Below are 22,073 nucleotides of genomic sequence, written 5' to 3'. Positions count from 1 at the left end.
CCCAAAGTAGACATATGCAACTAGACTTGGGCACCAGGGGGCTCTTCGTGTTTGTCTTCCTGCTCGTCTTGGGGGGAAAAAAATCTTCATATTCCGCAAATATTCGCCTGTTCCTGTCTTCTCCTCGGGCGAATATTTGTGGACATTCTTCGTGTTCGGTTTTTCTTCGTTTTCCCGGTTAAGGGGTTAATACGGGGTTAACGCAGATCTGGCGCCAGGAGTTTAAATGTACGTATGAGCAACTCTATTGGTCGTCAGCAGGGGGCCCCTGCTGGCGACCAATAAGGTCGCTCGTACAGACTGTTAAACTCCTGGTGCCTCAACTTACCCGGCACATCCCACTGGTCTCCCTCCCTGTTCAATTAGTTAAATGTCCGTACGAGCGACCAACAGAGTCGCTCGTACGGACATTTAACTAATTGAACAGGGAGGGAGACCAGTGGGATGTGCCGGGTAAGTTGCAGCATTGGGGTTTTAAAAGTCTGTACGAGCAACCAACAGAGTCGCTCGTACAGACTTTTAAAACCCCAATGCTGCAACTTACCCTGCAGATCCCACTGGCCTCCCTGTTCTATTAGTTAAATGTCCGTACGAGCGACCAATAAAGTCGCTCGTACGGACATTTAACTAATTGAACAGGGAGGGAGACCAGTGAGATGTGCCGGGTAAATTGCAGCATTGGGGTTAACTTTTTAACTTTTATTAGGGCTTAACTTTTTTTTTTAAAGGATTAAGGGGCCGTGCGAGTAAGCCTATTGGTCGCTTGCACGGCCCTTTAACCTACAGATTTCCGCTCTCGTTATCTAACGCAGCATCGAAGGGGTTAACGGGAGCGGAAATCCATAGGTTCGCTGTCAGGGATTACAATTTACAAAGGCCGTGCGAGTGAGCCTATTGGTTACCTGCAGGGTCTTCCTGTAGGCGACCAATAGGCTCATTCGCACTGCCCTATAACCCGTGACGGCGAACCTGCAGATTTCCACTTCCGGGAACTGCTGCGATGCCGCAAAGACAAGGTAAGTTAGAAGGGGGGGGGAGAATGGTAGCCAAAGACGATCACGAAGATCTTCGTGGTGTGTGTCTTCGTCTTCGCCTACGTTTTACCGCTGCTGTCTTCTCTTCGGCGTGTCTTCGGAACGAACACGAAAACGCACTCTTCGTGTTCGTTTTCATGTTCGGCCGAAGACGAATGCACAAATCTATATGCAACCCACAATAAAACCTCTCAGGTGTGAACAGTATTGAATTATACACTTCTCCTTGCAAAAAGAACCCTATAATCCACAAACACAGATCAACATAATTATGAACTTTCCAGCTATTAGAAGGACATTCAGAGCACTGATTTTCCTACTAATCCTGGAAGCCACGGATGGCTGATCATCTTAATTCATCCCTTCAAATGCAGCAGAAGACTTCTTAACCTTTGTGGATCCACCTAGCAGACTTCTCCGGTTTCCAGAGGCACTTATCTATATCAGGGTAGATCTAAAGGGAGTTGGTTCCTTGAAATTTAAGGAAAGCTGCACAATTTAGGTAAGCATGTAAAATGTTCTTGGCCATTGAAACACTTCAACCTTTTCCTTTTTTGTGTGAGTATTCCTCACTTTTAGAATATGTGGCAGATAACAATTGTTATCTGTTTCAGTTATATCCTAACAAACATGGATACATTATAAGTCACTTCATTTGCCTTCAGTTTTGTTATTTTGGCAATGTTAGTAGTTCTTTATTCTTATGACGATATCACAGGATGCTAGACACTAATAGATACAAAAGCTAAACCAATGACCTGATACAGTTCTCATCTCATTTAATAGACCCATCATAAATTGCATCTGAAACATGCCTAGAAAAAGCTTGTAACGTTTATGAGAATCAAGAATAAGAGAGCTATTTTGTTGTGGTGATTCCTATGAGACCCCACTATAATAATGCCTTTAATTCCACCAATGCATCAGTCGTAGGCAGGTACTTGTAATGAAGGTTCTTAGAGTATAGGTTTTCTAACATGTGGCTTTTTATTTATATATATATATATATATATATATATATATATATATATATATATATATATATAATGAAGGGATCTCGATGATTGTATGACAGAATCCTAGTGGTCTTGGATAATGCTGGAATTACCAGTGTGTGTTTGCATTCTTCAATAGGGTGAACACATAGGCCACGTTTTCCAGGACACATATAATTTTTACATATTGCTGACCAATGCAGTATGTGGGATGTATATCTGACTAATTGGTTCCCTTCCATGAGTCTATACATCCCACATACTGCAGGGCAGCACTTTATCTGGGCTTGTCAGCAATATGTAAAAATGATATGTGCCCTGGAAAACATGGGCACCCTACTCTCCATATCATCTCCATACATATCATATTAGACTGTTGGGTGGGCAAGTGGTTTGTAATGTGGCTTCTTTAGCAGACAGATGTGGAAGCCAATGTACACATCACATAACATGGCTATAAATACAGCTATATAAACATGTTGTTAGCTTGCAGTTGACGTGATCCAAGGCACGGTGCCGTGCAGAACAAAAAATGGAAGACTTTGCTATTTTCTTTGTGTATTCAAATTATACATTAAACCCACTTCAAAACCCAAGCTGAGCCAAAGCATTGCAGTCTTAAAAGTGGCTCCGCTGCTCTTTTGTTAACCCTTCTCCTAAATGATATATGTACAGGGTGTAGAAGCTTGCAGAGCTGCATGTGTATCGTACTGGTTTATACAGGTGAAACCTGCCAAGTACTCCCAGAATACCAAAGTACTGCAAACAGTCATAGCTGTGTATTCTACACCTTCCTAACATAAGGTCACCTTATATTTTATAGGAGTTATTCTTTGACCCACTAATAAACATTTCTGTGTCATTCTCACTCTTAAACCCTTTACAACTATGAGGTATTTGTGCCAGCATAGTGCTGACACAATAACCCATTACACATGTCTCAGTTAAGGTAATTAAGGCTTTTTATTCTATGAAACATGTATACGGCTGATTTAAACCATTAGTGGTTATAAACCAAAAGCAATTCTGCCACGAAGAGGTAAACGTGGAGCAGTAACCATAGAAACCAGTGCAACGTTCTTGCTTATTGATCGACTGTCGGACTTTGCATGAGAATTGCTCCCCTACCAAGACCCTGATGTATTTTTTTGCCTGCAGTAGGCAATGCTACCCACAGGTGTAATCAGTCATGGTTGATGTAAAGCAGATAGATGGAGGCAGGGTTTAGGGCTGGGGCAGGTAACAGGTTGGGCTGTGTTATTGGTGATGAGACAATCTGGGCTGAGCCTGACATAGCAGTACATTGTATGAAACTCAGAAGGTTTTGTGTCAGGACTGAGTGAAGGAGTTGTGACAAATCAGTGGTATTAGTCCAGCTACTGAAACTCTTAAGAGATGTGTACACTGCTCCTGGTCTTACTAGCCTCCCCCGCTATATGGGCAGCATCTGATGGTAAGATATATAGTTATTAATATGTACTATATTTTTAACAGTTTTATTTCTATGTTTTCCATTTTTTGGGTTATTGCCTGTAATTTATTTGTGGAGCTGGTTAGACATAGCATGTGTTTTGAAGTTGAAGATCTTAGAATTTATCATGTTTTGCTTGTGGCTGGCTGGGAGTTGTGGACCAATATTAATTACAACTTCTATATAGTACACTGTTTGGGAGATGCAGTTTGTCTTCTTTTGCAGTGACAATTTAAGCAGAGAAAGCTGAATAATTTGGACTACAACCCCAATTAATAAAATAGAAACTGGCTATTATTGGAATTCTTCTATTCCTACTAATGCAAGTCTAATATCTCAATACCATTTTGTATGTAATTCAAGCTGTGGATAATCCCACACGTTTGTATTACTGTTCATCTGTTATGATTGATGTCATTGACTACAAGGAAAGAAAACATTTATGCCTAAAGTTTAAAATTGCTCCAAAAGGGATGCATACATAGGTATAGATAGATACCCTGGGACATAACATGATCAACAATGAGTTTAGGATGGGCATCATAATCTTTTTACACTTGTTGTACTCTCTTTACACTTTGCATTAGATTTGCTTTGTGTATGTATCTAAATTATGCATTCCAAAAAAAATGTTCTTTCTTGTGTTACAGGAAACACTTGGGCATATACTGGTAAGCATTATATATAGTACACCTATGTGTTTCTAGGAGAACAGTTTGTGAGTTGCATTCCTTAGAATATATGACTAGCCATTTGAAGGTAATATGTAATATAATGGATGTTTTGTAAAAATCTTAAGACTACATTTTTTTTTTTACTGGCCAGCTATGGCCACACTCCCTGATTCTCCAAGTTGGAATGTGCTCTTTTATTGCATTATTGCTCTAGAACCTTTAGCCATCGCATTTTATGTATACAGGACAAACGGCAAACATCCTTAAAACAACTTACACCTAACCTATATCCAAGTATAAGATCTCTCCTCATTCTCAATCTTATGAATACACCCACAGACAGGCACTCCATTATTAACTTTATCCATTATCAACCTGCAGTTAAACCACATAGTAAGATGATGAAATATTCCTTACTGGGTACAACTATATACTACTGAGTGTGCCTGTGTGGGAACTTCCCCCTGAGCCTTATCCAGAATGCCGGCTTTTGTCACAATTTCTTCTGAACTGTTGCAAATAAACAATATGCTCAGAATATTAGTTTTATCTAGCCAGCACTGGTATTTGCAAGGTTTTCCTGCATGGGATTGCAATGCTATATGTTTTAAAGAGCACCTGTCACCTTGAAAATAATTTATGGTAATTGCCAAATATCAGTGTGTAGCAGACTTTTTGTGTGTGTATATTTAAAATATATACATTCTGTTAAACTGTATCTTAATGTGTATGCACGCCCACTGGATTATCATGATTGAGATGCTATCTGTACAGTCCTACATGGCAAACAAGTCTCTGAGCATTAACATATTAATGAATCAGAACAGTATATTTGGGTAAAGAACTATGAACTTTACTATATATATGGAATAAATTATATATTTTTTCCTACTAATATGATCTCTGTCAAGGTCACCCACTGAATGTTTTAATGTGATCTGCACAAATGCTTCCTCATTAATGCAATTTGCTTTGTCAGAGTTAGTGGTGGAAATAATGCTGGAGAGCTTCACCTTCCACTCAGGAGGGCTTTGTGCATTGTAATTGGGCCAAGCCTGGCAAATTTCTCACCTGACCTTGGATATTTATTGTGAAATGCCTCCCAACGTTGCAAATGGCCAAAGAAGGACACTTTGATTGCTGTCCTATGTAAATGATTGAAGGAACACACAGCCATCATATGCGCCCCCCCAACATACACACACTATATCACCAAACACTTCTCTCTGCAAATGACTTCCACTTCTCCATTGCTGGCACAGGGAAGACTACGGACAGGGTCAGTTCAGATGCCCATGTGTAGAATGTCATCTTATCGATTTCAATAAGAACACTTTCCTGCAGCGGTAGGCACCAACTTTGTTCATGATGGGAATTTTCTGGCATCTGTGGTGGATAATTTAATGGTGCTCAGTCTACCTTAAGAAACCTTGCCATGGACACTGGTGTCTTTGTTCAGACACTTTGCCTACTCCTGCATTCCTGCTGCTAATTGTCAGCCTCTCCTGTGTAACTTTTATAGATAAGCTTTTTTTATAGGGGGTATTTGTTTCCCATATCTTTGAACAATGCATATTAACCCCTTTACAACCAATGACATACATAAGATGCCCCTACAGGACCAATGACTTACCTGGTACGTCATAGGTGTACAAGAAGAGGGAAACCCTGTGCCACGCTGCAGTGATTGCAATGTCGCTGATCTCTCCATAACCAGAGTGGTCGCTCTACAGCCAAACAAATGCACAGATACAATTGGATGAAAGAGCCGCTGCTTGTGGTGGGGGTGGAGGATTTGTTTGAGTGTCTGTTTTTCCTTTTATATTGGCTGTATGTAATTGTTGTTGAGTTGTTCCCCAGCTTTTTTGAATTCATGGAGGAAAAAAAATCTTGCATATATGAATATGGCTACAAAAAAATATTTGTAGGATTACACTAAATAAAAGGGAAATAACAGTTGGCGGAAGACTTGGCAAAAATACAAAATTTGATCTGGTCCTGGAGCATTTATATAATAAGTCTTGTTTGTTTCCAGAGGAATTTTAATATGCATTTTTCTATAGTGGGGCTGTCAGGGAGATTATACAGTATCTTCAGTTTGGTACTTTCAGGTAGGACTCTTGCAAACTATTTATAAAAGCTTCTGTTTTATATAATGAAACTTTAAATGCATACAATGGTAAGAACTCCATGCATATTACTATAGCTTATTATAAACGGACTTCCAGATAAATTTGTTCTGTGCCTTCTGTAATTTTGTGTCTGTACCAAGAACTTATGGAAAGATTAATATTTGATAGTTTGACTGTATGTTTCAGAACATTGGACAAAAAGCTATATATAGCGCAGCCCATAAAGTAAGGTGGAAACTGTATACTGTGGGCTCCGTAAAGGACCGAGAATTGCAAATACACTCCCTCATACAGAATCTTAAACTCTCCAGGAAGAGCCCTGAGGTGCTAACCGATCTATGGCTGAAATGCTTCCAGAGACAAGGTCCAGAACAGGAGGGAAATTCACAGATGGGACCAGGGCCAACTTTTTTTGAGGGCCTCTTTTCCATATACCTAATGGAAATAAAATGTAAAAAGCCTCTAGTTTCTCATTAACTACTCCTGTGTAAAATGTGAGTCATGAGGAAGAGAATTGAGCGGCATTGTTGGTGTACCTGGTAATTTCTTGTCATGTCTGAAGCAATTGCTAGCTGTGCTTCTGATCATCCCACCTGACTTCATGGTATACTGAAGCCTTTGTTGCTGGTGCCACAGATCTGGTTCAGTCGTAGAGATCAGGAGTTCAGGTATCGGTGTTGCAAAAGGAGCCTTAACCAGAAAACTATTTGTTGGGTGCACAATTTCTAACTTTGTTAAAAGTTTAATATGCTCTACAAACTACAATGTTTCCTTAGGTCAAAATGGTGAGGATAAGTGGCCAACGAAGTTTGGATTTTGTGGAGCAGTTTATCAGTCGCCTCTTGATTTCCACAAGAATATATTGCAATATGATTCTACCCTGCGTCCTGTCAAGCTGTATGGATACAACGCGTCCTCGACAGACATGTTTACTGTATCCAACAATGGACATACAGGTGTGGAAATGGAGAATCAAACTTGCTTCCTGTCTCTGCATCTCCTGGTCTACTGATGAGTGCAGTATAATAACTTCTCCCCATGTATATACTCTTTATTTTTCAGTCTCTGTGGCTTTGCTCCCATCAATGCAAATGGACATTCCGCCATTCCGGTATATTGCATCGCGCCTTCACTTTCACTGGGGAAATCTAGCCAGTCCTAAAGGGTCTGAGCATTGCATCGAGGGCAAAAGATTTGCAGCTGAGGTGAATTAAGTTCTAGTCTCTGCCGCCAGAATTTGTGTATTTGAAGAGCTGCTCTTTCACCAATTCATAATATATCCGATGGTGTAAAAAAATAAAAAAACAGCCCCCCCTGTAAATCTAGCTTTAAGGAAGGTTTTTATACAAAGTCTCCACAGTAAACAATATATGTAATTATATTATAAATTATACTGGTATATTCCATTTTTTCTCTATTTTTATTTGGCGTGCAGCACAACATACTTTAAGTCCAATTATGCTTTTCAACTAAATTTAAAATGCTGTCTGCATCCAGATTTGTTGAATATTAACCTGTTGTTTCAGGCATCCTCTTAGAGTAAATGTGGTCCTGCTGGGTGTTTGCTTTTACTTAATAGCGGTAATTGGCTATTTTGAAATCCAAACTCGCAGTACAGCTGGCTGGCCTGTCAGATAATCTCAAAAGTGCTGGCTAAATTCCCTTGAAATATTATCTCATATGGTTTCAGTGAGTAAATAAAATTTAAAGTAGATGTACAGTAAATTTTGCGTGTACATCCTGAAATGATATACTGTGTATGTTTTGAGGACACTTGGTCTATATCTGCTTAGTGAAGGTAAATGGAACGCTGATGGTCATTTTGCCTAAAGGGTCACCACTCCATCTCTATTTTCTGCTTGGTCGCCTGAAAACAGACAACTGTTCTGCTTCCTGGCAATGTAATTATATATATATATATATATATATATAATTATTATTGTTTTAAATGGTTTTGTGTAGTTTCCAATCTTCCTTGGTTTGCAAAGTGGGCTTTAATCCATTACTTTCAAATCGTATTCCCAGCTGCACATTGTTCATTATAACTCAAAATATGCTGATGTTGCCACCGCAATGGACGCTGCAGATGGGCTTGCTGTACTTGGTATTCTCATAGAGGTAAGAAATTTTGTATATGAAATCTATTTCCTATCTTAAACTTGTCTCCTTTCTCCATACCCTTTTAAAGGGCAATCAGCGATTTAGGTGAATGACCGTAATATGCCGTTTTCATAATAGATCCTAAGAAAAAAAGTGATGCCAATGTATAACCACAAGGTGGATGTGTATTGTTACATAGGCTTTCTTTTGTAGAATATGGCAAAAGTGGCAGATCTCTTAAGACGAGAGGTAGAATATTCCCTACCAATAGCCACTTGACTCCAGTTCTGGAATCTGCAAGATACGTATTTTTTTTTTCCAGATTCTTTTAGATGACTCTCTGTTTTGTATCTATAGGCTGGCTCTTTTAATCCTGCATATGACAAAATCTTCTCTCAGTTTGGAAATGTCAGATACAAAGGTAAGGTTCTTTATTGTATTTAGTAAATTGAGTTTACGTAAATATCCCAATTGTAAATAGATGTAGATTAATATACATGGGATAAATAATGGACATTTAACTCTAGAACTTGAATGAATGCGGTACAGGAAATGCATACATCTTTTCCACTTCTTGCAGATCAGAAGGTTGAGATCGCAGGATTTGATGTGAGAGAGCTAATCCCAAAAAGGCTAGATGAGTATTATCGTTATGAGGGGTCTCTTACCACCCCACCCTGTAATCCTAGTGTATTGTGGACTGTCTTCAGGGAACCTGTGTTAATTTCTGAGGAGCAGGTAAGTGCAAAAGCATATATAATCTCAAGTGATTGGTGCATGCATGAAATAATTAGATATTAGACTTGTGCATTCAGAGCCATACAACTTTTACAAAGTGTCATTTTTGTAAATTTGTGCAAATATTGAAAACAAGTAGGGTCTCCAACGAACCAGACAGCTCCGAATTTGGATTCCTGTGTGTGTATTTGGTCTTGTGTAACTGCCCCAGGAGGTCAGGGCAACAGAGCAGGTAGCGGGGAAAATCGGACCACTAAAGAAGAAAGGAATAACAGAGCTGTGAAAATCAGAGACCCCTTGTAACGAGTAATTCTCAAGTGTGTTTTGTAGCTTTCTTCTAAAGTCATTTTTCTGCTTACAGTTGAAGTCCTTGGAGACGGCCCTATACTGTACAGACAAGAACAGCTCAGTACCTGTGGAGATGATCAATAATTTCCGACGGCTGCAGCATGAAGGAGACAGGCTGGTGTTGGTGTCGTTCCGGGAAGGTCAGTAATATAGACAAATGTATATAAAAGCGTGGGACTTCCTCTAGGACAACTAACCTCTACCCACCCACCCCAAAAGTATTCCTGGGGATTCAAACTCTCCTTGTTATGAGCGCTGGAGGACCTACTAAGATTGAGTGACATGATCCTCTTATTCTGAACACTTGCCTTGTGGTGTAAGCCTGAGGAATGAGTTGGAAAGTGTGCTATAGGTTTACCTTTAACTTGTTTGACGCTTCACTAGGCTCAATGGCCAGGTTTTGTTTCCTGGAGTATTAATGTCTAACATGTCTTGCAGGTGTAGTACTGGCTGTGGTTTTGGCATCCATCCTCTGTGTTGTAGTAGCTACTGGCATCGTTTGTTGGCTGTTTCACTGTAGGAGACGGTAAGAAGCCCTACGTGTGGTATACATGAATTTTAAAAATTAATTTATCCACATAACTTTCTGTGGCTACAAAGAATTGGGCTCTTAATGAGTATCTCTAAGAAGCTTAAACTTTAATTGGTTTTGTTACAGGAGCAAAGACCGTGGTGAGAAGAAAAATGTAATGTACAAAGCAGCAGTTACCACAGAAGAGAATACTTCAAAAGTATGATGTCCCACCGTATGTCTCCTTGCAATGAGCCTGGAAAACTTGATGAGAGTTCACCCCAACATACAATGGATGCCACTTTCGCTGATCTGCCTCCCTCGGAGCTGTTGCTTTTCGGTAATAGGCATCACATGTAGGGAGATGAGATTGCACACATACATTCTGATGTGTTCCGTTTCTATCCTTTTATCTATGAGTGGAAAAAACCCTGAAAAATGTTTTAAATATGCAATCAATTTTAAACATGTTAATATTTGAACTGTGTATAAACCCGAAAGCCATCTAATTAGACACTTGTACAAAGTTCTCAAGCTCTGGCCTGCCAGTCTACCTCAAAGTTGGGCTACCTCTACGATACTTTCTGCTTTTCTGTGCAGACTGTGATACTCTTCGTTAAGCTCTTGGGAATCTGCACAAGAGTATACAGGCTCCTCTGACGAATAATTCTGAGATTGACCCTTAATTCATGGGAACGTCTATGTCTTAGCACACTGCCACTCGCCTGTACTGTCATGAATGTACTCCATTGCCTTTTACTTGGGGTAAGCTGACAGGTTTGACAATCTAAAGCTCAAACAACTTGGGCATTCGTACAAGTTTGGATCCCTACAGGATTTGCCAACTTCTGGAATAACTTATTTATTTTCATGATCAAAACAGACCGTTTTATGTTTGAGTGTAGAGCTCGAATCAACCCAGAACCTAGTGTGACATTTTGCACATGGTTTTATTTTATATATATATCGCCACTACACTCCTTTAGGTTTTTCTAATGGAGTTTTAGGTAGTACTGAGCATTTCTGTAGTATTTTAAAATTACCAGGCCAGGCTGCCACTGAACAAAATTCAGATAGTTCTGTCTATCTCCTCCTGAGATTGTTTCATTTAAGTACATTTTGGGATGATATTCTTATTATATCCTAATTGTAAAGCAAATTGAATAAAAACCTGGGAGCGTGCGGCATTGTAACCCGATATCTAACTGGAGTGTAAAAAATAATCAAAATAAATGAAATGAATTGTTCAGTAATTAGATAATTGTGATCTTAATATTTAATATCATTAATAAAATGTGTTTATAGACCTGAATGTTTTGGGTTTTTCACAACAAAAGTGTCTTTGCAGGATGTGAACCTTCTGACAAAGTTGCTTTTGCTGGACAGATTACAAAAATTGCGCTTTTATGCATGATTTCTGCCAGTAGTAGTTAGTAACCCCCCCCCCCCCCATATATATAATATATATATATTATAATATTTTTTTATCTTTTCTATCCTCTCTTTAATTCAGAGAAACTGTAACAGATAATAAAGCCATTATTCTTCTGTTGTGGGGAGATTGCAATGTTGACCAAGTAGAGAAAGGTGAGAGAAAAGGAAAATTTGATCGGTAATAAGACATCCTTGTTTAAGAAGGACACCTGATTATGATTATCTGCAATTCTAGTTAATCCTCAAGCACAACATATCCAGAGTAAACAATGCAAGTATATTTGATCCTTGTATTACTTTAAGATGCTCTAGCTAACTACACATGTAGTAATTGTCCACTTTACTAACCCAGTCTTTATTTAATTAATATGTTAACGTCATGTTTTGCCTATCTCAAGCAGACTGACATTCTCTAGTCATTTTGGAATGGTTGGCCTGGGTTGAGATCTTTTTAAGAGGTTGGGTGTGAGGAAAGGCCCGTGTCTTGAGTGCTCATGCCAATGGCTGGTGTAAGGGTGCATGCCATGTCCATGGATGTACAATAGAAAAGGTGAACTTATCTAGTTAAATGAAATCCACATTAATATTTAACATGGTAAAGGATATAATTGACCATTGCCAAAGTTAAACATGAAAACATAAAATGCATGTAGTCCTAGTAAACTCCTTAAAACTTTTGTTACAAGGATACTGACCGGAAACTACGTCTTTGCTGGCAAACTCTGTATGTTAAAATGTGGCAGACTGTCGATTGATGCAGAAAGCCCTGAGGTTAGAACGTGTCTCTCAATTCTTTTACACTTTTTTTTTTTTTTTTTTTTTGATACGCGATCCACTTCTGGTGTTCTCTAAAGGACACAGGTACCGAAGAGACAATAAAGCCCTTGGAAACAGAAGTCAAAGAAGGTTTTGTTCTGTGCAACATCTGGTGCGTGGAGAGAGAAGTCATTCATTAAATTCTGTATCCTAACAGAGCTTTATACATTACAATGAGAATGGGCACTCTCAGCTCTGCAATATTGGGTTCAGTGATGCAGCACATAGTACAGGGGGCTTTGGATTTCTGCTCTCTACCCCTGAGCAAGTAAGGCTCAATGTAATTCCTTTGTGTCCCTGAAGTACCTTACACACAGTCTCCCAGCAGAAGTGGTAGGATGGGGTAGTTTAAACATGTCGAGGATAGGGGTAAGGCTATCTTGAATCTAAGACAAGACCAAGAACCAAAAACAGTTTGCCATCAAATGCTGTCTTTATGAACAGATCCACAGCAGTTCAAGCTCTTTGGAATGGAAGTGCCCTTATAATGTTCCTATTGCAAGTAGGGCATCAATCCATTAAATGTAATACCCACTTCGTAGCCACAAGGATTGCAAGAAGAAATTGGCTATAAAGTTTGAATTCTGCTTACTGAGATTTCCTTTTCTTTGCTCATCTCCCGATAGCAATTACTGTGTTTTATTTAAGTAATTGCTGCCTGGGATGGCAAGGGAAAAGAGCATGTCTCCCAAGTGTCTCACATAAGGCTTGCTTCTATAACACTAGCAAATTGCTGAAACCCACCTTTAAAAATAAAGGTGTATACTTAGACACTACACTCTCAGGCTTACAATATCCTATAATGTGAACTGTAGTTCCTCAACAGAGGGAGAGATGTCTACAGTGAATTGATAGATCTACACTATATGGACAAAAGCATTGACACACAACGCTTAGTTATTGAAAGCAGGAGTTTCAATCAGACCCATTACCACAGGTGTGTAAAATCAAACACCTAGCCATGCAGTCAGCATTTACAGACATTTAAAAAACAAACAAAAAAAAAAAACAGTGAATTTAAGTGTGGCACTGTGATAGGATGCCAGCTTTGCAATAAGCCAGTTCCTGAAATTTCATCCCTGCAAGACATTCCACAGTCAACTGTAAGTGGTATTATTTGAAGGTAGAAGCGTTTAGGAACAGCAGCAACTGCGGCGACGTTTTGGCACATGGTGCGTAAAAGTCGCCAACGCTCTGCTGATTCCATAGCTGAAGAGCTCCAAACTTCTGCTGGCATTAGTATCGGCACAAAAACTGTGCTGCGTGAGCTTCATGGAATGGATTTCCAAGGTCAAGCAGCATTCAAGCCTCACATCACCAAGTACATTGCCAAGCGTTGGTTTGAGTGATGTAAAGCGCGCCAATACTGGACTCTGGGGTAGTGGAAACGTATTCTGTGCGGTGACAAATCGCGCTTCTCTGTTTGGCAGTCTGATCATGAGTTTGGGTTTGGCAGGTGCCAGGAGAATGTTACCTGCCTGACTGCATTGTTGCAACTATAAAGTTTGGTGGAGAAGGGATAATGGTAATGCTTCAGCATACCAGGATATTTTAACCCCTTGATGACAATTGCCGGTCCGGGCACGTCACGGAAAAACAAGTCGTTTACGACAAATGACGTGCCAGGACCGTCATTCGTTAAAACAGGTGAAAAAAATCGATCCGTGATCGATTTTTAAACCCAAACGGCGTTGCTGTAATGCCTCGACCTCGAGGCATTCAGCAACGCCACAATCGGCACCAGGGGCGTCAACATCCGCCATACGTTTTAAAAGCGTTTAGGAGGCGATCAACGATCACCTCCTAAACTTAAATGGTGTCACTGGAATGCCTCGATCAGGAGGCATCCAGCGACACCAAACACTTGACTGTGACCCGGGAAAAAAAACAATAAAGAAGAAAAAGTTCGCTAGATGGGCTCCACTTGCAGGTTTAATACAGGTACTGCATTCAACCATGCAAGTCAATGGAGCCCAGCTTTCTAATCACAGTGTGATTAGTAAAAATAAATTAAAAAATAAAATAAAATTCATAATTAGAAAAAAATAGTAAAAAAAACAGTAAAATGTAAAAATAATTTCCCACTGATGTCACTATCAGGGGAAGCTTCAAGTTGAAAATAAAAATTAAAAAAAAAATTAAAAAAGGCAAAAAAAATAAAATATATATATAAAAAATATATTTTTGTGAGCAAGTCCTAAAATTAGCACATTAGCTTAAAACAATTCTCGCATGGAAAGAGTTAAAATACTGGCATATTAAATGCCCGTGGGGTGTCTACTTTTAAAAAATGGATGATTTGATGGAGTAAATTGAATTGGCCGGGTTCAACAAGGTCCCAATTAACACGGGGGGAAGGATGGCCACACATCTAATTTCCAATTAGAAAAATGCACACGTACCAAATGTGGCCTTTTAGTTCCCCCAAAAAATGACAAACCCATGCATGTGGGCTATCACTGTACTCAGGAGATGTTGCTGAACACATATTGGGGTGTTGTATGACAGTGGCATATACCAGGAGCTGTAAATTCATACATAACATAGGTGTGTGGGGGAAAAATACACACACAAAAATACTACTGCAAACGTTGAAAAAATGCTGGTGGTAAAATGTGTGCATGCAAAGAGTTAAAATACCAGCATTTTAAATACCCTGGGGTGTCTAGTTTTCAAAAATATATGGTTTTGTTGGGCACACTGAAATGGCCCGGCTCAAAGATGTACCAAATAGGGCATGGGCAGTGGATCCCCAAATGCCAAAGTTCAACATTGAAAAATGCGCATGTCCCAAATGTGGCCCTTTTGCCCCCAAACAGCCAGGCAAAATCATTCATGTGAGGTATCGCTGTACTCAGGAGATGTTTCTAAACACATATTGGGGTGTTTTATAAAAAAATGACTACCATAAAGTTTGGCAAAGGCTGATGGTAGAATTAGTGCTTGGAAAGGGTTAAAATACTAGCATTTGGAATACCCTGGGCTGTCTAGTTTTCAAAAATATATGACTTGATGGGGTAAATTGCATTGGCCGGCTTCAAAGATACCCGAAATGGCACATGGGGGGAAGAATTACCAGATTTGGGAAAAATGGCTTTGAAATAGCAAAACGCTACCTGTACTTATTGCCCCATAATGTGTAGAAAAAATCAAAAAAACATCTTTTATAGCTGAGTAAAAGATTTTTGAACTAAAAGTTAGAAACAGTCATTTTTTTCTAAATTTTTCACCATATTTTATAGTTTTTTTAATAGTAAATAATATGATACAATCAAAACAATGTCATCTAAAGAAAGCCCTTCTTGTCCTGAAAAAAACAATATATAACGTGTGTGGGTTCAGTAAACGGGAAAGAAGAAAATTACAGCTAAACACGAGCAGCGCAGAAATGTTAAAACGGCCATTGTCATGAAGGGTACAAAAAGTAAAATCAGTCTTTGTCACGAAGGGGTTAAACAATGCTATGCTTCCAACTTTGCGGGAACAATTTGGGGAAGGTCCTTTTCTATTCCAGCATGACTGTGCCCCAGTGCGCAAGGCAAGGTCCATGGAGACATGGTTAGATGAGTTTGGTGTGGGAGAACTTAACTGGCCCCCACAGAGCCCTGACCTTAACCTCATATAACACATTTGGGATGAACTGGAATGAAGACTGCGAGCCAGGCCTTCTCATCCAACATCAGGACCTGACCTCACAACCGGTCTACTGGATAAATGGAAAAAGTCCCACAGAAACACTCCAAAATCTTGTGAAAAACCTTCCCAGAAGAGTGGAAGCTGTTACAGCTGCAAAGGGGGGACAAACTATATACTACTGTCTATGTATTTAGAATGAAATGTCATAAAAGCCCCTGTTGGTGTAAAGGTCAGGTGTCCCAATTAGGGCTGCAATTAACGATTATTTTCATAATCGATTAGTTGGCCGATTATTTTTTCGATTAATCGATTAATCAGATAAAAAAATGAATGTACATTTTTCATTTATTTAAAATAATGTAATAAAAAAATTATATTAAATACAAACAGCATAATAAAAAAACTTTGATAAAATGCATTTCTTGCCTTTATTTCGCAACCAGCCCCCCCCAATTTATGCACGTTTGAGCCCAGGCTTGCCACGCTGCCTCCCACATATGCCACTCCACGCTGCCCCCCACATATGCCACTCCACGCTGCCTCCCACATATGCCATTCCACTCTGCCTCCCAAATATACCACTCCACGCTGCCTCCCACATATACCACTCCACTCTGCCTCCCACATATGCCACGCTGCCTCCCACATATGCCACTCCACTCTGCCTCCCAAATATACCACTCCACGCTGTCTCCCACATATGCCACTCCACGCTGCCTCTCACATATGCCACTCCACGCTGCCTCCCAAATATACCACTCCACGCTGCCTCCCACATATGCCACTCCACGCTGCCTCCCACATATGCCACTGTGCCTGATACACCTTATACCCCGATACACCACTCCATCCTCCCCAGACATGCCACACTGCCCTCCCCACATATGCCACTCCACTCTACCCCCAGATAAGCTACTCCACTCTACCCCCAGATATGCCACTGTGGCCCCAGATCTGCCTTATACACCCTGATACACCACTCTGTCCTCCCCAGACATGCCACACTGCCCTCCCCACATATGCCTTATATACCCTATATGCCTTATACCCCCAGATATGTCACTCCGTCCTCCCCAGATATGCCTTATACCCCCCCAGATATCTCATAGTCCCCTCATAGAGTCACAGACCATACTTTTATAAATAAGTACTGGGTTAATCTTCACTGCCCCCAGAATTTAGATTCCCCTTAGTTTGCCCCCCTTTATCTCTAACTGCACCTTAAGTTAACTTTAATAAATTAATAAAATTAACCCTCAGTCCTCATCATTAAATTAACCCTAAACACCCCATTAACCATAACTGCCCCTAAATTAACCCTAAAGACCCCATCAACCACAGCATCCCCTAAATTAACCCTAAAGACCCCATGAACCACAACAGCCCCTAAATTAACCCTAAACATACCATTAACCAAAACTGCCTCAAATTAACCCCAAACACCCCATTAACCACAGCTGCTCCTAAATTAACCCTAAACACACCATTAACCATAGCTGCCCCTAAATTAACCATAAACACCCTATTAACCATAGCTGCCCCTAAATTAACCCTAAACACCCCATTAACCCTAACTGCCCCTAAATTAACCCTAAACACCCCATTAACCATAACTGCCCCTAAATTAACTCCCACCTCCCCTAACTTTCAGTAGCCCAAATATTAATGTTATACTCGCAGTTAGATGAGTGTCACAGCCATGTGGTTCTGGCCTTCTTGGAGAAGGAAGGGGGCGGGGCCAGTTGTCACAGTGATTACAGGGAGGGACTGGTAAGTAGGAGCTGCTGCTGTGAGTCAGACTAAACGGATTATATAATGAGGGGTATTTTTCAGAGCGTTTGCTCTGAAAAAACCCTAATTTAATAATCGATAAAAATCGATCCAACTAATCGATAATGAAATTCGTTGGCAACGATTTTCATTATCGATTATTATCGATTTTATCGATTAGTTGTTGCAGCCCTAGTCCCAATACTTCCAAGTGGAAGTTCCTCAACAAAAACAAAACGTCATGAAAGTGTAGTTATGTAGTAGGGATTCAATGAATTGTTTAGGTATTACAACATTCAAAATGTAGCACAAAGTAATTGTAACAGTAGGGACACTGACTTCTTTATAATTTACAAAAGACACATTTAAAATTTTCCTGCACTAAATTGCCACTGACGAGATTAAGAGCAGACTTGGTGTTACAGAGAAGAGACAGACAGAAATGTTTCTCAAACATGTTCCCAATGGGAACATTTTCTTCTCTTTTCTAGACAGGGCATTGCACCACAGATGGATTGCTAAAAAAAATAATCTGCTAAAATTAGGGTAAAACAGATTTTTAAACCACTAAAGTCTTTTTCTGTGTAAACAGGTGGTTAAGTGGAGATGGAGAATCACCTTCTGTAAAACCTCAGACCCGCTTGTATATTTAGAACCATTATAAATAAAAATCCTAGCCAGTTACCCTACTCTAATCCTGTCCCATGATGATTGCACAGAATCTTTTTACATTAGCCTGTCTGGTGCTGAGCTTTACAGCCTCCTCAGTGCAGATGAATAAGGGTTTGATGGGTACCGAGCTACAGCTCCCATCAATATATGAGGCAGTAATGGGTCCATACCTTAACCCTCACTCCCGGGATCTATGTTCTGATCATAGAGCGTAATGGAAATTTGCACAGCAACTGAACTCTTCAGCATGGTAGGGCTTAGTTTATAAACACACTGTCCAATCCATTCATAAGCGGTGGGGCGTATTAACTAGAGTAAGACACACAGTTTCAGCTGATTTCACTATTCATTATTAAGAGCCAACTTCAGGGAGCTTTGTCTAGCCATATTGGATAATTGCAAATTGGATTATACATAACTCAACCATCCTTGTAGAAGGTTACTGGGTCTGCTCTTCATGTTGTATTGTGAAGTTGGGGAGTGGAAACTGCAACTGTCCTGCAAACTCCCATTTTACTTAACCCCTGGTATTCGTTGCAAGGTAGGCATCGGGAAGGTTTTGGGGGTCACCGAGTAACCCATTAAAACTATTGTGTAAACCTGTGAACTAAATGTGAAACTACCAAGAAAAGTTATCCTTGAAATTAGATACTCTGGAACAAGTGAATCTAACCTGCCCTCTGGCTCCACCTAGTGATAAACTGTGATAGCCACAATTACCTCCGCCTTTATTGGGCTAAAATTCTACAATTGGAGATTAAATCATCATTACTTTTCTATTTAAGCCTAGGACAAAGTTGCTATTTAATTACCAGAAATACATTTATATCAGGCTGTAGAATCCAGCTGTTTACTTGGGTTCACATAGTCCACTTCCCTTTAAAATTATACTGCATTTCTTCACATAATTAAATTCTTGTGAACCTAGATCATTCCCCACCCCCATCCCATAAAGCAAAATAAATTATCCCAGGTGAAGTTTCCGTGCCCCTCTAAATTGCTTTTCAAGTGTTAGCATCATAGGTTATATGACTGAATTCGAGTTAACCCTTAAACTCAACTGATCACTGGACCTTTTAAATAGACCCAAGAGTGTTAACACCACTCTTTGCAAACTCCCACCTTAATGATATAGAATTTGAAGGCAGATAACCATCTGGCTCATCTAGTCAGATCACATGGTCCCTTGTGTTCTATTCCCACAAAAACACCAGTTTTTACTCATGAGATCAAGTGCTCTATTGATTATGTTCTAGTTACAAGTTTCAGAAAAATCTTAATGTAAATTTAATTTTTTTTATTTTATTATTTTTTGAGAAGTGGAACTAATTCACACAAAGAGGCATGTATGGCCTAATAAGGCAAAAAACCCAAAAACATTTATTAAGTATTCCAGAAATAATCAATCAGATCATTTCAGAAATTAGTTTTACAAGTTAGCAAGTTTACAAGATAATATACATTCTGCCAAGTGATGTGAAAAAATGGACACAAAATAAAATATGTAAAACAAACAAAAAAAATTGGCAAAATCAAATTTTTTGCCAGTGATGTCCCCTGCATCATTGGGGAGCAACATGTTTAAAGCATACACATGTCCAGCTGTGGAGTCTGCTAGCTCATAATTGGAGAAGAACTGTTTGGAACTTAGCAACTTTGGGTTGTACACAATAAAGTTACACAAAATGCACATTTCTGGAAAAAGAAACAAACAAAAATTGATACATGGTATAAACAATATATAAATACTAAAAAGTGAAATATTTTCTTTGTTTCCATGCACAGATAGGAGATTCCTGTAACCTCCAAGCTTTTCACATGTACAGTGCAACGTAAGAACACTGTCAGGAATAACTTCATGCTGTTGCATCAAAAAGCACTTGGTCTGGAGGATTTTTCTGAATACCAACCCTTCTGTCAAGGGAGCAATCCCCGTTAACCTCCCTAGTGCTCAAAGGGCCAATATATACCAACAGCTTTGCTGGCCACCTGAGGACCGAGGCTTACACACTAATAACATGATGGCCGGTATCTCACCTACATTCATTCTCAGCCCTTGAAATTCAAAGTGCAATATTGACCTAGTTAGCCTCAAATATGAAACGCAAAAAAAACCCAAAAAAAACCAAAAACATACAACACAGTAGGTTTTAAGTCTCTGTCCTAGAGACAAATCCATATTATGTCATATGTACATTCTGAATGGGATTTGATTTTTTTTGCTAGTCACATACAAAAACGAAAACACATTCAGCAAACCATAGAAGCACAGCAAAGCACAATGAAATAGTTTTTAACATAAAAAGTGTGAGCTTGTAAAATAAAACCTTCAAAAACAACAACATTGGACAAAATAAGCCAATACGGTCATGTGTAAAATGTGGATCAGGTGTGCAACAATATTAAAAAACCGTAAGATTCAAGGAATGAGTAGATTGGTAAAATAATACACCACAAAAGTATTGTGCAAATTATAAATTAAGACAACTTGCAATTACAGATCGGCAAGGTTTTGTCATTACACCTTAGTAAAGAAAATGCCTTTAGCTTGACGGGATGTAGGGTTTTACCCAATGTCTTTTTAGACACCCGTGCATTAACACTCCTGTACAGACACACATCACAAAACAATTTGTTTTTGTAAAGGTGGCATAAGGTATGAATGCCGCATTGTGAGAACGTCAGGAACAGGAGGGCGTGGATGGAACCCTGAATGCAGTTGTCGACACGCAGCCACTCATGCGACCAAAACCTCTGGATGCATTCACAGCCGCTCCTGAACACACTTTTAGCTGGCGCAAGTAGTTCTACATTTGGAATTACATGTGTGGACTATTACTTACACAAGTGAAGCTCTGTGCTGCCATGAGCTGACCATAAACAAATTCCCCAAAAACAAGCAGTTTTAGCCAACGTGAACAACTTTTATGATGTAAATGACAAGGCACAGCAGTGTTTGATGGGAGTGAGGATTTCAGTGGCAGAATCGTAATAAAAATGAGTGGGATCTCACGACAGGAGCAGTTTTTAAGTTTTGTTTGACTTTAAAATCAAAAGGCAGTATTGACATCAAGAGGCCTGGGTCTCAATTGCTCAGGATTGCTCTACTTGACATTCTTCCGTCTAGGTAGAATTTCTTTCCATTATTTTTGTAGCGCATGTATGTGACATATAACTTGGCAATATCACACAACATACAGGTCTGAACCTGGAATCCTATTTTTTTGTTCACACATTTCACAGATGGGGCGTAACACTTCGCTATGTAACCTTCCATTAATGCAACATGGAGGGTTCAAATGCATTAAAAACAAAATCAGATTAAAACCTTGTTTCTTCCATGATATTTTTAGATGTTAAAAGCTGATGCAAATAAACATTTTTAAAGACATTAAGAACGTTAGACATTAAAAAAAAAAATATATATATATGGAAAGCCACCATTTCCTTCAGGCTGTGGCTTTTGTGTGGATCCAAATGCTGGGCAAAAACCTAGGCATATAATGTAAAGGGACCAAAAAAAAAAAGTTTTTACACTCGTCTGCTTGTTCCTGTTTTTTTCCTTTAGGAAAGAGTAAGGAGCCGAACTTTCCCAAATAATCTTCCAATCCAGAAATCCATGTCCGGTGCTTTCAGCAAACAGCATTTTTTCCCTTTACACGCCTGTGCAGCACCTGTGCTTGGCCTGAAGCTCTTAGATCAGGTGTGCCTCAGTCTATACCCCAGTTTGTGTTTCAGTTCA

General features: G+C 39.5%; 1 protein-coding gene across 1 annotated transcript; it reads left to right on the top strand.

The window, feature by feature from the left end:
* Nucleotides 1-1,000: 1,000 nt before the first annotated feature.
* LOC149298643 (carbonic anhydrase 12-like) lies at nt 1,001-13,602 on the top strand. Its single transcript, XM_089487019.1, has 11 exons — nt 1,001-1,016; nt 4,151-4,171; nt 7,083-7,262; nt 7,369-7,511; nt 8,332-8,424; nt 8,764-8,827; nt 8,987-9,144; nt 9,506-9,632; nt 9,931-10,018; nt 10,151-10,223; nt 13,381-13,602. Exons 1-11 carry the CDS (start codon nt 1,001-1,003, stop codon nt 13,600-13,602), a joined length of 1,185 nt encoding a protein of 394 aa, XP_089343145.1.
* Nucleotides 13,603-22,073: the final 8,471 nt, after the last annotated feature.

This window comes from Sceloporus occidentalis, unplaced genomic scaffold (genome assembly GCF_023333645.1).
Source record: "Sceloporus occidentalis isolate IW3139 unplaced genomic scaffold, rSceOcc1.0.p SCAF_31, whole genome shotgun sequence".
In the NCBI taxonomy this organism is placed as follows: domain Eukaryota; kingdom Metazoa; phylum Chordata; class Lepidosauria; order Squamata; family Phrynosomatidae; genus Sceloporus; species Sceloporus occidentalis.
The sequence above is the reverse complement of the archived record's forward strand: the minus strand, read 5'-3'. Positions and strand labels throughout refer to the sequence as shown.